This window comes from Pelophylax lessonae (genome assembly GCF_965119305.1).
Source record: "Pelophylax lessonae genome assembly, chromosome: 12".
NCBI classification, from domain to species: Eukaryota; Metazoa; Chordata; class Amphibia; order Anura; family Ranidae; genus Pelophylax; species Pelophylax lessonae.
This window is the reverse complement of record NC_138779.1, coordinates 99,617,312-99,639,048: the sequence shown is the minus strand read 5'-3', so window position 1 is coordinate 99,639,048 and position 21,737 is coordinate 99,617,312. Positions and strand designations below refer to the sequence as shown.

General features: G+C 40.5%; 1 protein-coding gene across 1 annotated transcript; it reads left to right on the top strand.

Moving 5' to 3' along the window:
- The first annotated feature begins 998 nt into the window (after positions 1-998).
- On the top strand, positions 999-16,538 carry TMEM150B (transmembrane protein 150B). Its single transcript, XM_082274061.1, has 6 exons — positions 999-1,069; positions 3,672-3,731; positions 4,662-4,729; positions 7,304-7,431; positions 8,118-8,295; positions 16,154-16,538. The coding sequence occupies exons 1-6, from the start codon at positions 1,005-1,007 to the stop codon at positions 16,345-16,347; spliced, it is 693 nt and encodes a 230-aa protein (XP_082130187.1). The 5' UTR covers positions 999-1,004; the 3' UTR covers positions 16,348-16,538.
- Positions 16,539-21,737: the final 5,199 nt, after the last annotated feature.

The window sequence follows — 21,737 nt, the reverse complement described above, 5'->3', positions numbered from 1 at the left end:
GTTTGACATCATTCCACATGATAACGTGTAAGTTAATATTTATAGGCTTTAGTAACATAAATCATTACATGAATAGAAATTTATCATGTAGGCCATATTCAGAAAGTTGTGATTAATGATTCATACTGTCTTAATGATCAAGGTTTTAAGTGGCGCACCACCAGGTTGACTTTTACGATTACTTTCTAAAGATCGGTAAGAATGAGGAATAATATTTCACAATACTGGTAACTAAATAAATGGCTTCAAAAGTACTGCATTTGTTTCCAAAAGGAAGACATAAAAATGGCTACTAATATTAATAAGATGATATTGTAGATTGTTGATCCAGGGGATAATTTGACTGTTTTTGGAGTCAAGAACAAATACTGTCCTTGCTTTAATGAAGTAAACTTTGTTTTATGGGAAATTTTGCCTTTATATGGATCATGGCTGGTTCACACCAGATGCGGTGGGGCTGTGTTGGGCATCTATTCCAGCGCAGTCCTTTCGTATGGACAAGGCAAAATGCCTTGTCTGCTATGTGCCCAGTTCACACCATTGCATTGCACAGTACTAAAAATAGTAGTGCCTGCATCACAATAAAGTTTTTTTTGGAAAGAATATCGCACCGCACACCAGTCGCTGTGCCGCAGTGCAGCAGCTGATGTAAACCTGTCAATGCAAATGTGTTTTTTTGTTTGTTTTTGAACAGCTGGTTATGACAGATGAGTTTCTTTTTTTCCCAAGTTATACATTTTGCCGGGCGGCTTTTCTGTCTGTGTTTTAGCTCAGTGTTCACATGAATAAAGCCAGGTATATTTATCAGTACTTCTCTGTAGGAATCAGCAAATGTTGTGTTAAAGCCAACTTTATCAAATATTTATTTAACAGATAATACACCTTTTATGAGTATGCCATGTCACCATATCTGTGTTTATAGCAAATATGGTGTATTTATTGTTGCATTTTTTTATTGAGTTTATATCAGTAACTTTAATCACTTTTTTTCTAGATTGTTAATTATGTGGGCATGGTCTCTTTTGCCGATTTTCCTGACGGTATGGGCAACAGCTGGGATTTGGATAGTGTAAGTTGATGATTACATCCTGCACAATAAATATTACATTTTTTAAAATTTGCTGAGCTTAAAGAAAAACTTTTTAAAGTAAAAGTCCTACCAGAAAGCATAAGACTTAGGATGCCTGTTATTACCTTTAGCCAGGGAAGCATCTTCTGACCCACGCTCTGATTTAATTTCACCTTTTTCTACGACCTTACTTGTTATGGTTTCATGGGCTAAACTTTAACATAATGGGTGCTCATACTGATCCCTGAAATATTCTCATTTTACAGTGGAATGGCGATTGTCAGGACTTAGCCATAAGGTAGGGGGAAGCCAGGGGCCCCCAACAAAGTGAAAAAAAAAATAGGGAGGGACATAAAGGAAACATTTCTGGCCACTATGCCATCTGGAAGATTTGAAAAGTTTAAAATGGAATTAAAAGATTTTTGTATTCACAAGAAAGCAGGAAAGCCTTTGCCTGATATGCTGCATAATGGGATTAACCACACTCAGATCTCTGGCAATCACCTGTATCAGCTAAATTTGTGGTGGGAAAAATACTCCTCTCCTTGTTTATAATGCTGATTCAGTGGCTTCAGTACTTTCAAAGTCACATATCCAAAAAAAAGTATGCATACCAGGAATTCTGTCATCCTTCTGACTTCACTTGCTGCATACTTGTTCTGGGCCAGTGACTTTGAAGTCACAGTAACTGTCTTTGAAATCAAAGGTTCAGAATTAAAGCCAAACAACTAAAATTATCAGACCAGGGAAGCTTTTTGACAGCTTTACAGCTGCCTGTGGACTTTAGCCCCTAACAACCATTGATGTAATTGGGTTTTTCGCCTCCATTGTTTTTTTCGGTCTGGAAACAGACCTGTTAATGGTTCTCCAGAAGCATCACACTGCTAAGAAGCCCAGACTACCCAAAAAGAAATGTGGGGGATCAACAGGTGATGCCTAGAGCCAATTGTTCTTCCAGGTTGGACATTCAACCTAAACATGGCAGGTGTGCAGATATTAGTGAACATCAACCAATCTGCTCAATTTGTATTTCTTTTTTTCTATTAAAAATGAAGAAAAAATGTAACTGCTGTGGTTATAGTTAAAACATTGCAATTATGAGGCTCCTTATTGACTGAATAAAGTAATTAAAACTGAGAGCATGAGAAGTAAACCATAGAAACCCTGCACAATCCTACAGTCTTGTTACTATTATGAACCTCTGCTGAGATTTATTCACATGGGGCTGAATATGTTAACCTCTGATAGAGCTTAACAGTAAAGGAAACATGGAAGACAGCATTTGGAATTGTAGCAAGGTTTCCAGGCCTATGGCCTGATGTGGGTCTGCCATTAGTACCGGAATCCTCTCCAGCCCATGTGAGCTGACAACTGAAGCAGTGACAACTCCGGCATCTTTGTTTGTGATTTTTATTATAAATTAAGGGGATGGGAGAAGGGAATGAGTGGGATACTCCTTTCGGCTTGCACTAATTACAGTTGTGACTTCGATCCTTAAAATGCTCGTTAGCGCTTCCTTGACGCCAGCCAGCGTCAGTCAACGCTCACTGATTCTGAGAACACTCTGTATAACAGAAGAAGTGTTGAATTCCCGACCTGTAGTCCAGTAGATCCAAGACTGAGAACTGTAGTACTCCTGACACTGTTTCACTATGTAAGTATCTGAATACTTTCCCCTGCCTGGCACAGCTTGAGGTAGTATTTTGTAGAACTCTGAATAACTATCACTGTAACTGACACATGCAATACAATTCAGGGCCCAGACTGCAGGTGCCCCCTTTACTCCATGAACTCTTTAGGGTCCACTGACTATGTACCCCTTTACAACTTCAGGGTCCTCAACCTAGGTACCCCTTTACAGCTAGCTGACACTGGATCTCAGAACCTCTTCCGGAGTGGTCCCCTCTGACTCTAGGCAGACCCCCAGGGGCAATCCTCAGTACTCATGACCTGTGTAGGCTTTCCTGGGACTGGACCCCTCTTTCTCTCCGCAGGCTCTCGGCACACCGGATCCCCTCAGCTCAACTCAGCACTCTCTAGATTCTCAGGCGACACCCCGAGACATCCACCTTCCTCAGACAGGAGGATAGACAGCCGCACTCTACTTCCTGGGACTCTGCTCCCACCAAAGACACCGTGACATGCACTTCCCCCCAAGCTTATACCCACTCCCAGAATCCCTTGCAGCATAATCTGCCTTCTGGGATAGTTTTAAGCTGGGATGTGTCCCCTGACTGGGCTTCCCACATTGCCCTATGAGAAGCCTCTCACAGGAGCCAGTGGGGATACTTCTCCTCTCAGTAGGCACATCTGGAAGCCCTGACACCCTAACTAGATAAATCACAGCCCTGCTGTTAGGCAGACAAGGCCCACTATAGTTTTACCTAGCACCTACCTGTAGGGTGCTGCAGAATATTTTACTAAACATACCTAATGAAGTGAAGTATTGTAGGAGAGGAGGGTAATTTTCAAAAAGAGCTTTGCGCTAAAAAAAAAAAAATCAAAATGTGTAATTTAGAACCCTTTGGGTCTCTGGGGCTGGTTGAGGGAATTACTCATCTGGTCACACAGGCTATACTTATTATAATTTATTATTTTTCAGGTATGCAATGTCAGTGGCTAATGGTTCAGTCAACATCACAGAAGGCTTTCCATATATCAGGTAGGATACATTGTGGTATATATTATATATGGAATTTTATTTAAAGAGAGTCTGTCTTCATCATTCACAAGCTGTATACTAATTCCAGAGCAGTAAAGCTCCTTTTCAACATATCTTTGGGTGAGATGATTGTCCTGGAACTTATTATACAGCCTAGAAGTTCAGACAGATAGAACTTTTTTGGCTTAATGAGAAATTGCCTTTAAAAATATACAACATTGAAAAATATAACCTGCAGCAACCACAAAATATTGAATTACATGTATGTGATGAAAAAGGAATTAGAGACTGCTAAAGCAGAACCTGGTTCACCACAAAAAAAACAATACAGTATATAGCTTCTCCACCCTTAAAGTTTTAGCTCTCAAATATTTAAATAAATATTTAGCTCCTATATTTAAATAATCATTATACATTGCCCAAGTGTTTAATGTGCTACAGATAGACAATGAACAATAGATTAAAAAAACCTTTGTGATGCCTTAAAAGCCAGATCAAATGATGATCACTCTTCCTGAAACACCTGGACAAGACTTAAAATGGTTCTCCTCTCTTTCTGCACTTGTCTCTACCATTAATATCAGTTTAAAATAGTATATTACAAGCATTAAAAAACAAATAAATAAATAAAAAATGATTCAGACCTGATAGACCATTTGTTCTTTTTTTTTTTTTAATTGTCATCACTCTTCTATGTTTCTAATACAAAGACCAGCCACAGAAGTGGTTCAGGAGAGACGAGCTAAGTTAAAGGGCAATAATAATATTTTAAGAGCAGTAACCACTTCAAATTCATTGGTTTTGTACAGAAAGAACAGTGAAAGAAGACATTGTATTCTATTTCTTATGAAATAGACCTGTGTAGGTTTTGACATGCCAGTGTTCAATATCTTGATGAAATGATTTTGACAGTCATATTTTTTTGACCAGCACATGTGGCTCATACCCTCCCCAGAGTTGTATATTTGGACAAGTTCTTAACATAGGAGCCATGGTAGGTAAGTAACCACACCCTATTTTTTTCATATTTTCTATCAATACACTTTTTAAGCAAATGGATTTTTTTTTAGGTTTTGGCATGGTTTATAAGCAAAATAATTAACTGGTGTTCACAATTCCTCTGCTATTTTTAAATTTCTTTCCCTATTTTTACTCTTTTACTTTTTCCTTTGCTGTACTCATCTGGCTGCTCCTGTTAGCCCACAGTCTCCAAGATGTCATGGGAAATCTGTACACAAGGAATCTTCAGTGTACAGCATTGGCTATAGTAGAAGATGCTGTCATGCCATGCACAGGGGTAAACCTTGGACTATGAGAACAATGTCATATAAGAAATTAAAAATATTTAAATACTTTTTGAAATCTAGTATATACTCAAAAAGACCACTTCAGAATAGAGATATGGGAACTGTCATTTTGGACCTGTTTTAAAAGGTACAGGCCCTTAAGCTGTCATCCTGACTTTTTACTACTTGATGAGTCACTTACCTGGAATTGTTGTGATGATCTTTATAGCACACACCTTCAAGAAAAGGTCAGTAATGGCAGCTCACATGTTCCTGCCTTGCAAGGTTTTTTTTTTTTTTTTTCTAACTAAAATGTACGATTAGACAGGGAACAATCCCCATATTGCTATTTTATTTCACTTATTGTCATGAATATGTTTGATACTTGAATGAATCTGTATATACTTTATCTTGGTAACTTTAGTTCACATTTTTAAACTTAATTGATATATTTTACCATCCTTATATCTTCCTTATGACTAAGGATATGTAATCGATTTCATGAAAAAAAAAAAAAAAAACAAGTACCTGGCCTGTGGAAGCCCCCAAAGGGCAGGCAGAGGGCAAAGACCTAGTCACCAGCATTGGCTTTAGACCCTCTGAAGCTGACCTTTTTGTTTGATACTGAGTTACATAGTTAGTTATGTTGAAAAAAGACACAAGTTCATCCTATTAAAAAAAAAAAAAAATACAAGCCATTCATATACCTACAGCTGATCCAGAGGAAGGCAAAAAAAACATATACTACAGTCCAATTTTTTCCAGTGGAGGGAAAAATGTTTGCCTGATCCCCCAGCAGACAAACATATATTACCTGGATCAACAATCTCTGGTATCACCTATAAATAATAATATACAGCTATATATTATGCATTTAGGAATGCATCCAGCAATTTTTTTAAAACAACTTACTGAGCTGGCAAGAACTTACCACTCATTGTTGCATGCCTCGTCTGTGTAGCGGTGCCCAACTTTGTGGAGGCAAGGTTTTTCTTCCTTATATCAGACGTGTACCCCTCATGATGACTTGTGATCTGAAAACTTGTGGAGTAATGATCAAGAAGCAGCAGAGGAGGTTGAGGAAGCACAGATCCACAGCAAAATGAAGCGGAAGCAGGGAGTACATGGCAGTTTTCCAGGTACAGCTTTCTCTGCAGCAAGCTAAACAGAAGTGATATTGTCAAATCTCATGAGATTAGCAGTCAGAGGCACAGAGTCTCAGATGATTTTATACTACATAGATGTAGCTATTAGACAACAGAACAGGAGTGCCTAGGCACATTCACCATTTCAATGTCAGATGGACTGCTGTTTTTCCAGGAGGAAATCAGGACAAAAGTTTCAGGGTACTGCCTAGGAAAAATTAGCTTTTCTCAAATTTTTCCTATCTGATTCTCATGCATTAAACAAGCCCTGTGCACACCCCAGTAGTGCAATACAAGTACCTTTTCAGAGATACGCTATATTACCAAAAGTATTGGGACGTCTGCCTTTACGTGCACATGAACTTTAATGGCATCCCAGTCTTAGTCTGTAGGGTCCAATATCAAGATGGGCCACCCTTTGCAGCTATAACAATTTCAACTCTTCTAGGAAGGCTGTCCAGGAGGTTTAGTAGTGTATCTATGGGAATGTTTGACCATTCTTCCAGAAGTGCATTTGTGAGGTCAGGCACTGATGTTGTACAAGAAGGCCTGGCTCACAGTCTGCATTCTAATTCACCCCAAAGGTGTTCTATGGGGTTGAGGTCAGGACTCTGTGCAGACAAGTCAAGTTCCTCCAACCCAAACTCGCTCATCTATGTCTTTATAAACCTTGCTTTTTGCACTGGTCCAAATAATTTGGTGGAGGGGGGATTATGGTGTGGGTTTGTTTTTCAGGGGTTGGGCTTGGCCCCTTTGGTCCAGTGAAGGGAACTCTTAAGGCGTCAGCATGCCAAGACATTTTGGACAATTTCATGCTCCCAACTTTGTGGGAACAGTTTGGGGATGGCCCCTTACTGTTCCAACACAACAAGATCCATAAAGACATGGATGAGCAAGTTTGGGGTGGAGGAACTTGACTGGAATGGTCAAGCATTCCCATAGACACACTCCTAACCTTGCGGACAGCCTTCTCAGAAGAGTTGAAGCTGTTATAGCTGCAAAGGGTGGGCCAACTCAGTATTGAACCCAAACTGGAATGACATTAAATTTCATGTGTGTGTAAAGGCAGACGTCCCAATACTTTTGGTAATATAGTGTAGTTTAAATAAATTACCTAAACATGATCTTATTGTTATCTTAGTGGCCTGGATCGCTGTCATACGATTTCAGCAAATCAAGGACTATCACTGCCACTCTCATCTAAATTCTGCCAGTCTTGCAATGGGATTATTATGTGCTTTAGGAACATCTCTGGTCGGCAATTTTCAGGTTGGTCTACATTAAGCTTTTAAAATTGCTATTTTCTGTTCTAAAATGGAACAAACAGTAATTACCCAGTATGATTATCAACACATGCATGCAAATGGGTTTATATTTTTTAAATAAAAGTTAACACAAAGAAAAGTATTTGTAATGCCCATAGCAGTTGGTCAGATAGCTGATACCAGATAAGTGGGTGTGGCTGGGGGTATATCTATGCACATTTTATAACTTCCAACTGTCCCTCATTTTGGAGAACTGTCCCTTTTTGGAACCCATTCGCTCTGTCCTTCTTTCTACCTCAGTTGTCCCTTTTTGAACTGATGTATCAAAATTTTTTTTACTGAACTAAGGCTTTTTATCTAACCTTTAAAATTATTCTATTTGGTATTTTAAAAACAGAAAACAAAGCAAAATCAGTGATTAAAATAAAAAAACTCTGGGTTAAGCTAATCATTTTTTTTCTTACATTAATCCTCATGGTCATTGTTAGTGGAGACATTGTAGGAGCATAGCCTGTGCTTACATAGTTTGTGTTGTAATTTGTCCCTCTTTTCCATCTCATAAAGTTGGAAGTTATGCCATAGGAACATGGGAAAGAACAACACTCCTTCTCGGAAATATTTTGGGATTCTTGGCTAGTATACAGGAATTATAAAACTATTATATGGATGGTATATGTATTTTCTCCACAGCAATCCAACCAACTTGAAACACATCTGGTCGGAGCTTTCTTGGCATTTTTCATTGGTAATATTTATTTCTGGCTGCAAACAGTATTAACCTTCAAGGTAAAGCCAAGACATGGCGGATGCTGGATTGGTCCAGTTCGATTCATCCTCTGTATTGCCGCCACCACACTTAATATAGCAAGTATCCTTTAAAGCATCAGGTTAATAAGTGGAAATTGAGAAAATTAATCAAATTATTTTATCTTTTACAGCATGTACAGTATGCCACCTTTTCACAGGTCTCCATTATACACAGATGTGTTATATTGACTGTATTTTACATCATTATGTATTCTAATTCCTTAAGTGAATGAAGCTGTGTAGGAATGTAACAAATATCTGTAAGACCGTGATGCCAGAGCAATCCCCACATTCAAGATGCCTCCACCCTCTTCATACTTTCCTTGATCTTCACAGCTGCTCTTTCTTTTTCCTTTACCTATCTGTCACTAATCAGCCACAGAGACCATCCAAGAAGTAAGCCGAAAGAAAAACTGTATAGGCAGACTGTTAGCCACAAAGCTGAGCTAGTGTATGGTTTAACACATTGATTCTTCCTATTAGCACAAATCATTGTGCATGTTAAGATTAAGAATGATCAGCACTAAAGTACCTTTTAGAAGATGTAAGAAAAGCTCTTTATTCTTCTTTTTAGCCAGTCAGTCAGCTGTCTCTTGTTTCCCAACATAGAAAAAAAAAAAAACACCTTGCACTTAACAGGATCTGCATTATGACAGGGGTTGCAAATATGTGTTGCAAGGATAAAATAAATAAAATAAAAATTTTAAACCTAGAATACTGGAAGGTAAATTTACAGCATCTTATCAGTAATCTGCCATAGATCTGATTACTTACTTATTAAGTTAGATAAAGAGCTTGATTAAGGCATATATTACCATTTTATATATTTGTAAAACAAATTAGATTAAGTCCTATATTTAAAGGCATTTCTGCATTTTCTAAAAATTAAATAAATGCACCTATTTTGCAAAAGGAAAAATGCTAAGTTAATAATTTTTTTGCAATGGAGCAATTAGTGATTGCGGGTTCAATGCATTGTTTCCTGCAGACTATATTTCAAACCCAAAGTCTGTGCTCAATGTGAACAGGAGCTGTGGAATGGCACCATGTTTCATATTACAACCTAAATATGGGTGAAACATGAAGCAGGGGTTGATTTACTAAAACTGGAGCATGCAAAATCTGGTACAATTCTGCATAGAAAGTAATCAGATTCTAGAATTTTTTGTCAAATCTTAATTCAGGGGTGCTCAACTTGTGACCCTCCAGCTGTTGCAGAACTGCAAACCCCCTGAAGCATTGCAGGGCTGACAGTTACAAGGATCACTCCCAGAGGCATGATGGGACTTGTATCTCCGCAACAGTTGGAGGGCCACAGGTTGAGCACTCATGGCTTCATTGAACAACCTGAAGTTAGAAGTTGAGCGGTTGCACGAACACCTTGTGAGTGCAGACCGTCGGCTGAAATAGCCGCTCAGAGCGGCGCCTAGTGATGACGTCATCGGTTGTTAAAGAGACATGCAGCTATATGCGTTCCATCTACCTGAATGGTGGAACGCAACCCGGAAGTAAGAGGCTAGAAGGTACTGAAAGTACCAGGATCTTACAGTACCCCCCCCCCCCTAAGGCCGGCTCCAGAAGGCCTATAGCACTGGTCTCTCAGGGTATTTGGAGTGAAATCTTCGTGTAAGCCTGGATGCGTGAACGTCAGAAGCATCCAACCAGGTGTCGTCTTGGGGTCCATAGTTTTTCCATCTGATGAGATATTGGAGTTTTCCTCTGTGGATACGAGAATCCAAAATCTCCCTAATCTCAAATTCTTCTCCACCTTCAACTTGTACTGGAGGTGGAGGTAAGATGGTAGGTCTAATCCCTTGGTTGGGTATATGTGGCTTTAATAGCGATACGTGAAAAATGGGGTGTATTTTAAGATCCGCCGGTAATGTGAGTCGAACCGCAGACGTTCCTATGAGTTTCTCGATTGGGAAAGGTCCCAAAAACAGAGGTCCAAGCTTTTTACTTCAACCTCAAGTTTTTTGTAGATAGCCAGACAAGATCCCCAATAGTGTATTGAGGGGAAGGTCTTCTACGAAGGTCGTAGTACCTTTTTTGTTGGCTATGAGCATGTGATATGGTGGTGTTAAGTAAATCCAGAGAGTCTTTTATTTGGGTGAGATAGTCAGAGGCTACTGGATTACTTGATGGTAGGATGCGTGGTGGAAGAAGTGTGGGATGAAACCCATAGTTTAGGTAGAACGGACTTTGCTTAGTAGTATTGTGGGTTGCATTATTATAAGCAAATTCTGACAAAGGGAGGAGGTCCACCCAATCATCCTGTAGGTATGAGGTGTAGCAACGTAAATATTGTTCAATACACTGGTTGACTCTTTCAGTTTGCCCATTAGTCTGTGGGTGATAAGGGGAAGTAAGCTTCCGCTCAATACGCAATATGCGACATAGAGCTTGCCAAAACGTAGAGATGAACTGTGATCCCCGGTCAGATAGGAGAGTCTTTGGAATTCCATGTAGTTTGAACACATGTTTCACCAGTAATTCCGCTGTTTCCTTAGATGAAGGTAGTCTGCGAATAGGAATGAAATGTGCCATCTTTGTCAGATGGTCCACTGACACTAAGATGGTAGTAAATCCTTTGGAAGGTGGTAACTCTACTATGAAGTCTAGAGACACAACTTCCCATGGAACTTTGGGTATTGGTAGACTGCAAAGTAGACCAAATGGTTTTGTAGTGTCAATTTTGGACCTTGCACAGATGTCACATGAGGAAACAAATTTCTGTACAGACGTCTTCATTCCAGGCCACCAAAATTGCCTGGTGAGTAAATTAAATGTCTTAGTCATACCCATATGTCCTGCCATAGGTACGTCATGTGATAGTTCTAAAATTTTAGTACGCATACCAGGAGGTATGTAGAGTTTGTTGTCAAAATAGAGGAAGCCTTCTGCATCAGCACTTAGTTGTGGTGGTGGTGAATCCAGTCCTAGGCTGTGCAGAATCTCTTCCTTTAAGGAACGAACAACACCAATAATACGATCATGGGGTATTATAGGGAGTGAAGGGATTTCAGCACAGTTATCTTCGGTTAACCGTGATAACGCATCCGCCTTCTTGTTTTTATCTGCAGGAGTGTAGGTCACTAAGAAATTGAATCTTAGGAAGAATAATGACCATCGTACCTGCCGATGGGAAAGGGTCTTGTTGATCTGAAGGTATTGGAGATTCTTATGATCTGTATATATGAGTATTGGCAACCGGGTACCTTCGAGTAAATGTCGCCAATTTTCAAGTGCCAGTTTCATGGCAAGCAGCTCCTTTTCACCCACTGGATAGTTCACCTCTGGGCTACTTAGTGATTTAGAGAAAAAAGCAACTGGGTGAAGTGGAGAAGCGTTTGTTGGTCGTTAGGAAAGAACTGCTCCTACAGCCATATTTGACGCATCCACCTCTAGGATGTATTGGAGGGATGAGTCTGGATGGCGTAGTATGGGAGCAGAAGTGAAGCTTGATTTTAACAAGCGGAAAGCTTTATTTGCTTCTTCAGACCATTTGTATGTTTTTTTCACACTTGTGAGTTGTGTGAGCGGTCTTACGATAGAAGAGAAGTTCTTGATGAACTTCCTATAGAAGTTTGAGAATCCGAGGAATCGTTGTAATGCCTTACGAGTTGTTGGTACAGGCCAATCCAGAATACACGATATCTTGCTCATATCCATCTTAATGCCATTCTTTGATATGATGTATCCTAGGAATAATACTTCTTCCTTATGGAACAGGCATTTCTTCAGCTTTACATATAATTTGTGTGCGAGTAATCTGGACAACACAAGTCGTACATTACACAATCCAAAGGGCATCACTAGATATTCAAATAGTCCGTATCTAGTTCTGAATGCCGTCTTCCACTCATCCCCATCACGGATGCGGATGAGATTGTAAGCCCCTTTAAGGTCCAACTTTGAAAAGTAAGTGGCTCCACGCACTTGTTCAATGAGTTCCGGAATGAGAGGTAGAGGATAGCGATCCTTTATAGTAATAGTATTTAACTGCCTATAGTCAATGATAGGCCTAAGACTTAGATCCTTATTGCGGACAAAGAAAAGTCCTGCAGCTGTGGAAGAAGTAGAGGGTCTAATAAACCCTTTCGCTAAATTCTCATCTAAGTATTCCTTAAGATGAGAAAGTTCATCCTGAGATAGAGGATAAACATGTCCGAAAGGTAGTTTACTGTTAGGGAGTAGATCGATACAACAATCATAGTCCCTATGGGGAGGCAATACTTGAGCATTTTTCTCAAGGAAGACTTCAGACAAGTCCTGATAGCATGGTGGTGGTGTGAATTCATCCGACACCATGGACAGGATTTTTTTTATAAGATTGGAGGTTACACGTGGTCTCGCAATAGTGAGAGGGGAAAGTTAGGGTCTGTGTTTTCCAATCAATGTTTGGTTGATGTATATGCAACCAGGGAAGCCCAAAAATAATGGGAAAATGTGGTGAAGGTAATACATCAAAGGTGGTGGTCTCAACGTGAGACTTGTTAGTAGTAACAAGAAGTGCTTGTGTTTGATTGGTAATTGGACCAGAAGATAACGGAATACCGTTAATTAAACTGACAGAGACAGGGATAGGTTTTGAAATAATAGGTATTTTATTCAAAGCAACAAAACTAGTGTCAATGTAGTTCCCACAAGATCCTGTGTCGATCGTAGCCTTAGTAGTGATTCTATTTTGGTCCCACTGTAAGATCAAATTAATGAAAAGATAGGGATTAGAAAAAGAAGTCGTTAATCCCCCCAGTAATACATGTGAACCCTTACCCTCTTTTTTGAGGACAAGGGGACAGACGCTTATCAGATGATCAGCGGATGCACAATACATGCAGAGATTTTGAGATTTTCTCCTGGCTCGTTCAACAGACATCAATGGTGGACGTATAATTCCTACCTCCATAGGAGTAGGGTCGGAGGACGAAAATCGAGAAGGATTGGTTAATGGTACTCCCATTTTCTCAGCCTTCCTTTCTCGTAACCGTCTGTCGATATTGATGCTGAGTTGTATTAAGGCATCCAAAGTGCCAGGTAAATCCGCTCGGGCGAGCTCGTCTTTTACGGCTGAACTGGGTTCGTAGAGATGCGTCATTCCACCCTGAATCTAGGGTCCATCTCTTGAACTCTGCTACGAAGTCTTCAACAGGTCTCCTTCCCTGTTTTAAAGCCCTCAACTGGGTGTCAGCAGTACTCTGCCTGTTTGGGTCTTCATACAGGCTAGAAAGTTCTGCTAAGAACGCATGATAGGAGTTGAGAAGAGGGTCGTTTTTCTCAAAGAAGGAGTCTGCCCAGGCCCGTGGATCACCTGACATATATGATATAGTGGTACAGACTTTAATTTGGTCTGTATTGTAAGTACGAGGTTTTAAATTAAAAAGCAATTGACATGCGTTTTTAAATTCACTAAATTTTTTCCGATCACCTGTAAACACTTGTGGAGGGTTTATTTTGGGCTCACGGGGTTGAGCAGCAGTGAGCTGTGATACACGGGCTACCTGCTGTCTCAAAGTCTGATTTTCTTTTTGCACTTCGGTAAGAGAAACAATTAATGCATCTACCTTTTGTGTTAGGTGCATCACATGAGTGGCTAAATCTGCTGAATCAATTTTTTCAGTGTCGTGCAATCTGTAACGCTCTGGGGTTTGATTTTGTGAACTGGATTTGCAGCTGCAGAATTTCCACTCAGTAGTCGTGTAGAGATGTGTTGAATCACCTTATCCAACTCTCTTGACTCATCATGGTGGTTCAGCCTGCTTCAGTATGCACACACACAAACACTCAGAGATGATGTTGTTGGAGTGATAGAGGTCTATGCAATAGTAGTGAGGTGATATACTGAAGGGATAGGCTTGAGTAGTGATAGCAAATAATAATAAGCACTCAGGTAGTAATGTTGCAGGAGTGATAGCAGATGGTGATAGATAGTATGCAGGAGAGATAGCAATCATGTACAAGTAATAGGTGATAGGTGATAACAGATGAAGTGTACAGGATATGCTAAGCAAACACAAGGATATAGGTTACAGGTGGTAGTAGGTTCAAGAGCTAACACTCTAGGTAGCGATGCAGGTGATAGATGGTGAGAGCATGTATCTTAGAGCTTAGTAACAGTTCTTATTATGCAGAAAGATATAGCAAGTGGTTTGGTAGGAAGGGATCCCCTGCGGGGTACTTATCACAGGCTGGTGAGGGAGGGTAAGGATCAGGTAGCGAGGTAAAGGATCAGGTAGCGAGGTAAAGGATCAAGTAGCGAGGCTCCGGTCAGTCCAGGTATAGGGAAGATAGCTGGAGGATGCGGCAGCGTCAGTCAGGCTTGTATTATGAGCGGTTGCACGAACACCTTGTGAGTGCAGACCGTCGGCTGAAATAGCCGCTCAGAGCGGCGCCTAGTGATGACGTCATCAGTTGTTAAAGAGACATGCAGCTATATGGGTTCCATCTACCTGAATGGTGGAACGCAACCCGGAAGTAAGAGGCTAGAAGGTACTGAAAGTACCAGGATCTTACAATTAGCTACCATGCAGAGCTACACCAACTTTTGCACTCTTCAGTTTTAATAAATCAACCCCAGTGTGTCAGAAAGGGGGAGAGCTTTTAAATCATCTATCAAGCTCTCTGGTGTTCAGTGACAGACTGTAAAAACTCCCCCCCCCCACCAGCATTAATGGACATTGGCAGGCAGAATAACCCCCCCAGCATTGGTGGACAGTGGCAGGCAGGGATAGTAACCCCCCAGTGTTGGTGGACAGTGGCAGGCAGTGATAATAACCCCCCAGCATTGGCAGACATTGTCAGGCAGTGATAATAACCCCCCCCCAGTATTGGTGGACATTGGCAAGCAGTGATATTAACCCCCAGCATTGGCAGACATTGGCAGGCAGTGATAATAACCCCCCAGCATTGGCGGACATTGGCAGGCAGTAATAATAACCGCCCAGCATCGACGGACATTGGCAGGCAGTAATAATAACACCCCCCCCCCCCCCCAGCATTGGTGGACATTGGCAGGCAGTGAATATAACCCCCCAGCATTGGTGGACATTGGCAGACAGTGATAATAACCCCCCAGCATTGGCAGTCAGTGATAATAACCCCCCAGCATTGATGTAAAGTGGCAGGCAGTGATAATAGCCCCCCCCCCCCAGTATTGATGGACAGATGTAGGCAGTGATAATAACCCCCCAGTATTGGTGGACAGTAGGAGGCTCTAGCGCAAGCTGTAACAATAATCTTGCTCCTTCTTTTCCTTTTGAGTCTGTCAAATTTTTTTTCTGTCTGTGTCCTGTTAGGGTGATTTCCCTTTACCAAGGATTTCCCTTGTCCAATGGACACAGCAGAAAATATGATCAGATCTCCCCAAACTAAAGGATATCCCCTCTTATACAGTTATTACTGGAACAGGTTCACTTTTTGAAAAATATCCCTTCACCAATTGCCCCTGTGACAACTAAAAATGTTGGATTGTCCCATTCTTTTTGTATCCAAAACAATGATATAGCTTCCTGTCCCCCATTTAGACCTGCAATTACAGCATCAGGCAACACATATTTCCTTTGCTGCTCTAAAATGTTGTGTGATCAGCTAATACTGGAAAATGTGAAATAGGTGTGCCACAATAATTCATGTTCTTAAGGACCACCCTCCTTTCACAATGCCCACCAACTAAAGAGGCCCCATGGTACACTTTACATGGTTTACAGAAATCTGTCCTTAACATGAAAGGGCTTGTTGGTCATGTTTCTCCCTCTATGCCAATGGTTCCCAGTCCACCACTGGTTCGATGATGAGTCCACCACATGTAGTCTGTACAATCAAGTGGTTTTAGCACAGTTTACAAAATGAATAAACATGTCCACACATATAAAATCTCAAAATGTGTATTAGGGTTATGATTCCTTAACACGGACTAACAGTGATTGCGTTTGTTGCAGTCAAAATGCGATCAATAGCTGCTATATGTGAATGGATTGTGGCCATGACTTTATTTGTATTGTTTGGACTTTTCTCTGTTGAATTTTGGCACATTGATGGACACTTCTTCCACGTTAAGAAAAGGACAGCCATTCCTAATGAAATACAAGTTTCCACTGTCACACTGACTACATAAGGATTCGGATGTACCTGTTATGGAACTAAAGTGCCACTCTGGCTTTTATTTGGAGAAATCCAGAGGCATTCATCGACTGGGAGTTACCAGGATTGTCATTCCATTTGGATATCAGCCAAAGCAGGCCTCAATTAGAGCCAGAGGCTCTACAAATTTCAGTATTTTACTGTGATTTTTCTGTGTCCCATACATTTCAATGCAAGACCGTATTTTTCCTTTTTTTTTTTTTTTTCCAAAAGATTTGTTAGGGCATTGAATAATTTGGCTTTTTAAATGTTTAATTTATACCCCCTCCCAATTTAAAACAAGCTTTGTCCATATACTTTGTAAATCTATGTATCCACAAAAAATTTGAATTTTATAGTGCTTTTGACAATCAGATTTTAGCAACTTGGAACCAGACAATTAATTATTACTTTGATTGCTTTGTTAGCAACTGCAATTTGCTCTCTGGTTTATTAAAGGTAAGCTCCAGGCAAATAGATAACTACATAGTTGAAATACAAGTACAGTATGTGAATGGTTGCTTCTGCTTACAAATTTATAATTCAGTTTAGTCCAGTCATCTGCCAGACAAAACAACAAGGTTTGGACCCTCACTCTGCCCTCTTGCAGTTAAGTAGAACAGTTTGGTCAAGGTCCCAGCCTTTCAGCTTATTGTACAATGCAGGAGCAGTAGTAGGATTAGTAGTGGGGCTGACAGCTCCGAGACAGTATATATTTGCTGAAGAGTGTTTAGCAGCTGATCCTGAACAAGGTACATATATAGAACAAGGGGTGAGTTTAGTGTTAAGATTTAATTTAAGAGTATATTAGGTTAGTGTTAGGGTCAATAATTAGCAGTTTAGGGAGGAGGCTAATTGTTGAGCATTAGAGAGAAGAGAGACCCTTTCTATTGACATGCAGGGCAAAGCAAAAGCGTCATTTAACTCCCCTCTCCATTAGTACATTATCACCTTTTCTCACTTCTGCACTGCACCTTTCCATTGCCATGGCTGGGGGGAAAAAGCCATGTGTATGCCTCAAATTCACTTGTCAGAACTTGCACAGAACAATAGACTTCTTGACAATCACCTGGATCAATCACCTTGTGCTGTCTCCATAAATATGCATACAATTTTTTGCCAGGTAAAAATGAAATATTGCATACAAATATATAAAATTTCCATTGAAAGTGTGGATCTTTTGGCCCCTTTTCAGGCTATTCTTTTATTTTTATCATTAACTCTTTATTGGGTTTTAGGCAAGATACAAACAAACTGCTCTAGGCAGATACACAAAAAATGATGGTAACAGTGAAACATTAATAGCAGAGAGAAATACAAAGATTAGCATAGCAGTCGGTAAAGCAGTTCACCAAATCCTATATTACCATATGATCCATAGCAGTTTAGATATACATTGTGGGTTACAGAATCAATCAGCAATCCAAGATTCACAAATAGAATCAAAATGATTTATTCACTCACTCCAGGCAGCCATGGTGTGTTCATAGGAATGGTGAAGCTTAGTGATAGCCATTATTTCCGATGGGGTAGGGGCATCCTGAGATTTCCAGTGTTTGGCAATCGTGAGTCCAGTAGCGATAAGTATGTGTTACTACAGTGCGCATATGGTAAGGCACAGTATCTTACCAGGCTATTCTTAAGTGCTTTGCTATAAAATAAGCCTAATGTTTACAGAGTATCAGGAGATTTCTGCACTCGCTGCATACCAATTTTCTTATTTCATTTATTTTGTTTTTTTTAGGCATATGCAGATAAGCATTGTGAACATGATATGATATGGAGGTAGACACAATAATATGACTGTCAGAAATACAAAAATAAAATACAAAAAATCCTAGGTAGCCAAGTGAATCAAATGAATTAAACAAATGTGGGTGACGGTCGAGATGGAAGGGTTGGGAGAATATGGATTGGCAACAAGATGTGAGTGTAGGGGAATAGGTCATGGGGAGGAAAAGAAAAAAAACAAAAATAGATAAATAAATATAGTGGACAGATCTGCTCAAAATCCTAAAGGGATTGTAAAGGCAGAAAGTGTTTTTTATCTTAATGCATTCTTTGTATTAAGATAAAAAATAAAACCTGTGTGCAGCAGCCCTTTTCAGCCCCCCTTATACTTACCGGAGCCTGTCCTTATCCAGTGATGTTGCAGGAGTGTCTAAGCTGCCTGGTTGTCCCCTCCTCATTGGCTGAGGCAGCAGCGTGGCGCAATTTCCTCCTGCTGCTGTCAATCAAAATAATTCAGTCAATCAAGAGGGGGGCGGGGCCTGGTTATGGCTCTGTGTCTGAAAGGACACAGGGAGCTGTGACTCGGCTCGAGTGCCCCCATAGCAAGCTACTTGCTGTGGGGGCACTCAGCAGGAGGGAGGTGGGCAGGAGAGACGAAGAGGGACCCGAGAAGAGGATGATTGGGGTTGTTCAGTGCAAAACCAACTGCACAGAGGTAAGTACAACATATTTGTTATTTAAAAAAAAATAATAATAATGAGACTTTACAATCACTTTAAAGAATCAGAAGGTCTTGACCAAATCCCTCAGGGATAGCAAGACATCTATAGCCGCCAGACGATCTGGAAAGTCTGAACTTGTGCTGCCAATTTTTTACAAAGTAACAAAGATGAAATAATAATTAGTGGGGTTGGTTAACCAAAGGCAAATAGAATGTGCACTTTGCAAGTGCAGTTGCTCCAGGGCCTTAGTAAATGAGGGGAAGCTCTGCTGACTTCCATCATCCAATCATGTGCAGGCAAAAATGCTGTTTTTTTTACATTTTCTTTTGCAGGGGATTAGGCATTCCCCTCAAAATGAAGCTTCATCTCACGTACTAAGCTCTGGAGCAAATGCATTTGTAGAGTGCAACTGCACTTGCAAAGTGCACAGTTTATTTGCCTTTAGTAATTCAACCCCAGTGTACCTTAGCAAATGAAACCAGCTGGTTTACAGAGCTCAATAACTCAACAGCAGGCACAACTGAATGAGCCAGGGAAGTGGCATATCCCTCCCCCTGTTTGTTCTTTACAACTACAGATTTTCAATTAGAAAGAGACAAAATGTAAACAGCTTTTACTGTGCTCTCTGTTTAGGAAGCACATTTGTGACATCAGTGTTCTGAGTATGGCCTGTGTTAAATGTTTGTAAAAAAATATATTTTCTATAAAAAGTAACAGTAGCAAAACAATTTAAACTTCATGTTAAAAACTAAAATACCTATAAATGTTACACTAAAAAAAATCCTAAATCATGCTAGCTTTACTTTATTTTTAGGTTTAAAGTTAGGCTGACAGTTAAATGTTGGATTCCATTAAGTATTAGGTGTTAAATTTACCACCAGCCATTTTCACTAGCGTGAAAATTAACAAAGTGCCCCCTGCAAAAATAGAGAATTCATATTTACCTCTCCTTCTGCAGCTGCAAAGATACAGCTGCCTGAAGAATGTTCAGAATTTGACACTTCCAGGTGTGTCAGATTACTGATCCTTTGCTATGCTCTGCATTTTTCCTCTGCCAGTCCCTACAATATTAGAAGACACCCCACTGAACCACAAAGCACAGCTGGAGACCAGATATCTGACATAACTAGAAGTATGCATATTTTTCAAGCAGATTTGTCTCTGCAACACAGTGCAGTTGGGGGCGCTTGTGCAAGAACAGAGTCGCTTTAAGGCTAACAAATAAATTTTGTAGAGTTTATTTTAAGGATTACGTTTTAAGGATTAGTTAGAGTTGTTGGGTTACTATAAAGCAAGCAAGAAATTTCCCTTGCCAGGTTCTCAGCACTGACATCTAATGTGAAAGCCTCAGTACCCTTTTGAAGACTCTTAAAGGAACTCTGTCATCGAAATCAAATTAAAAATCAAAAGGCTCCTGTGAAAGAGAAGACTTCATACTTAGCTGTCCTTATTTCAGAGAAAAGCGAACAGAAGAACCTTCCCATACGACACACTTCTGGATGTGTAGGATGCATGCATCTCATGTCATATTCTGTGGCTCACCCACCGACGCCTACGTAACTACTGTGTCCTGCGTTAGTGTAGGGGCTGGGGCGAGGAATCACAGAATGTGGATGGGGACATGTGTCCTACACATCCAGAAGTGTGTTGCATTCGAGGATTCTGTGGACAGCTTTGCTGTGCCGCACAGCAACGTTTCTACAAACAAGGGCCAGGACAGGCTAATATAAAGTCAAGGGTAGGCAAAATCTACCCTTGCAGTGGCCAACACCCTCCCCCAACCCCCAACCCCCCCCTCCCAAAAAAATACAAGCAATGCATTTTCTTTGGGTCTTAGGTCTAGCAAGGCTGAAGAAGATGTAATAGTTACTGTATCACTGCTCCAGCAGGCTCTGGTGCTCTTCTTCTCTCCCTCCGGCACGCCAGTCTATGGGTGGTCTCTGTGTGCCATGATGTGAAATGCAGGGCAGCACTGGACCGATCACACAGATAGAAAGCAGCCAGAGTAGAAAATAGGGAAGGTATTCCTTATTCTGACACACCTATACATAACAGTGCCTTGTAGGCACTGTCATGGTGCATTTTATCTAATTACTGGAGCTAGGCTTAAAAGTGGAACTTCACTCCCCCAATTAACATTAACTAACTTGTATTCCTTCCTTATACTGCTAGCATTAGTAAATAGATAGGAAAGTATATTAATGAATATTCACTTGTTTAAACTTTGTTTTATCCATTTCTTTAGTTACTTCCTGGTTTCTACAACTAGGAAAATTAAATCATACATCCCAGGAGTCTTCAGGAGGGGAGGAGGGGCTTTCTTATCTAAGCACACCCTCCTGCCTGCATGCCTGAGCTAAGGACAGATGGATTTCAGGAAGTACATACTACATGAATCATCTGCTTCTACTTAAGATGGCCATGGCCAGAAATGGTAGGGAGTGTTTTTCAAAGTTTTTTTCCCAGCAAAATAAAGCATGGAGACATGGATGGATGGTGGAGTTTGATTTAAACACTAAAAATTAATTAAATAGTGTTTTTGGTTTGTGCTGCTCAGATACAGTGTAGATCCGCTCTAATCTTGTTCAAATTGCTGTGCATTGTATAAAGCAATCCAGCCTTGACTGGCTCAGAGTGATGATCTTTCCTCTCCGATTCCAAAAGAAACAAATATAAAGACACAATACATTAACCCCTTCCTGGTTGGCCATCACCGATGTACTGCAGCAAGATGGCCACTCTGTGCCAAATCATGCACCTAGTACATGATCTGACACTTTTGTTTGGGGTGCACACGGCAACCCACTCCCGCCGTGATCACACACACAGCAGGAGCCCAGCAACGGGTACCGCCGATTGTACAGTACACAGGTAAAATGGCAATCTGCCTATGTAAACAAGGCAGATTGCCATTCTGTCAGTAGGGAAGTTA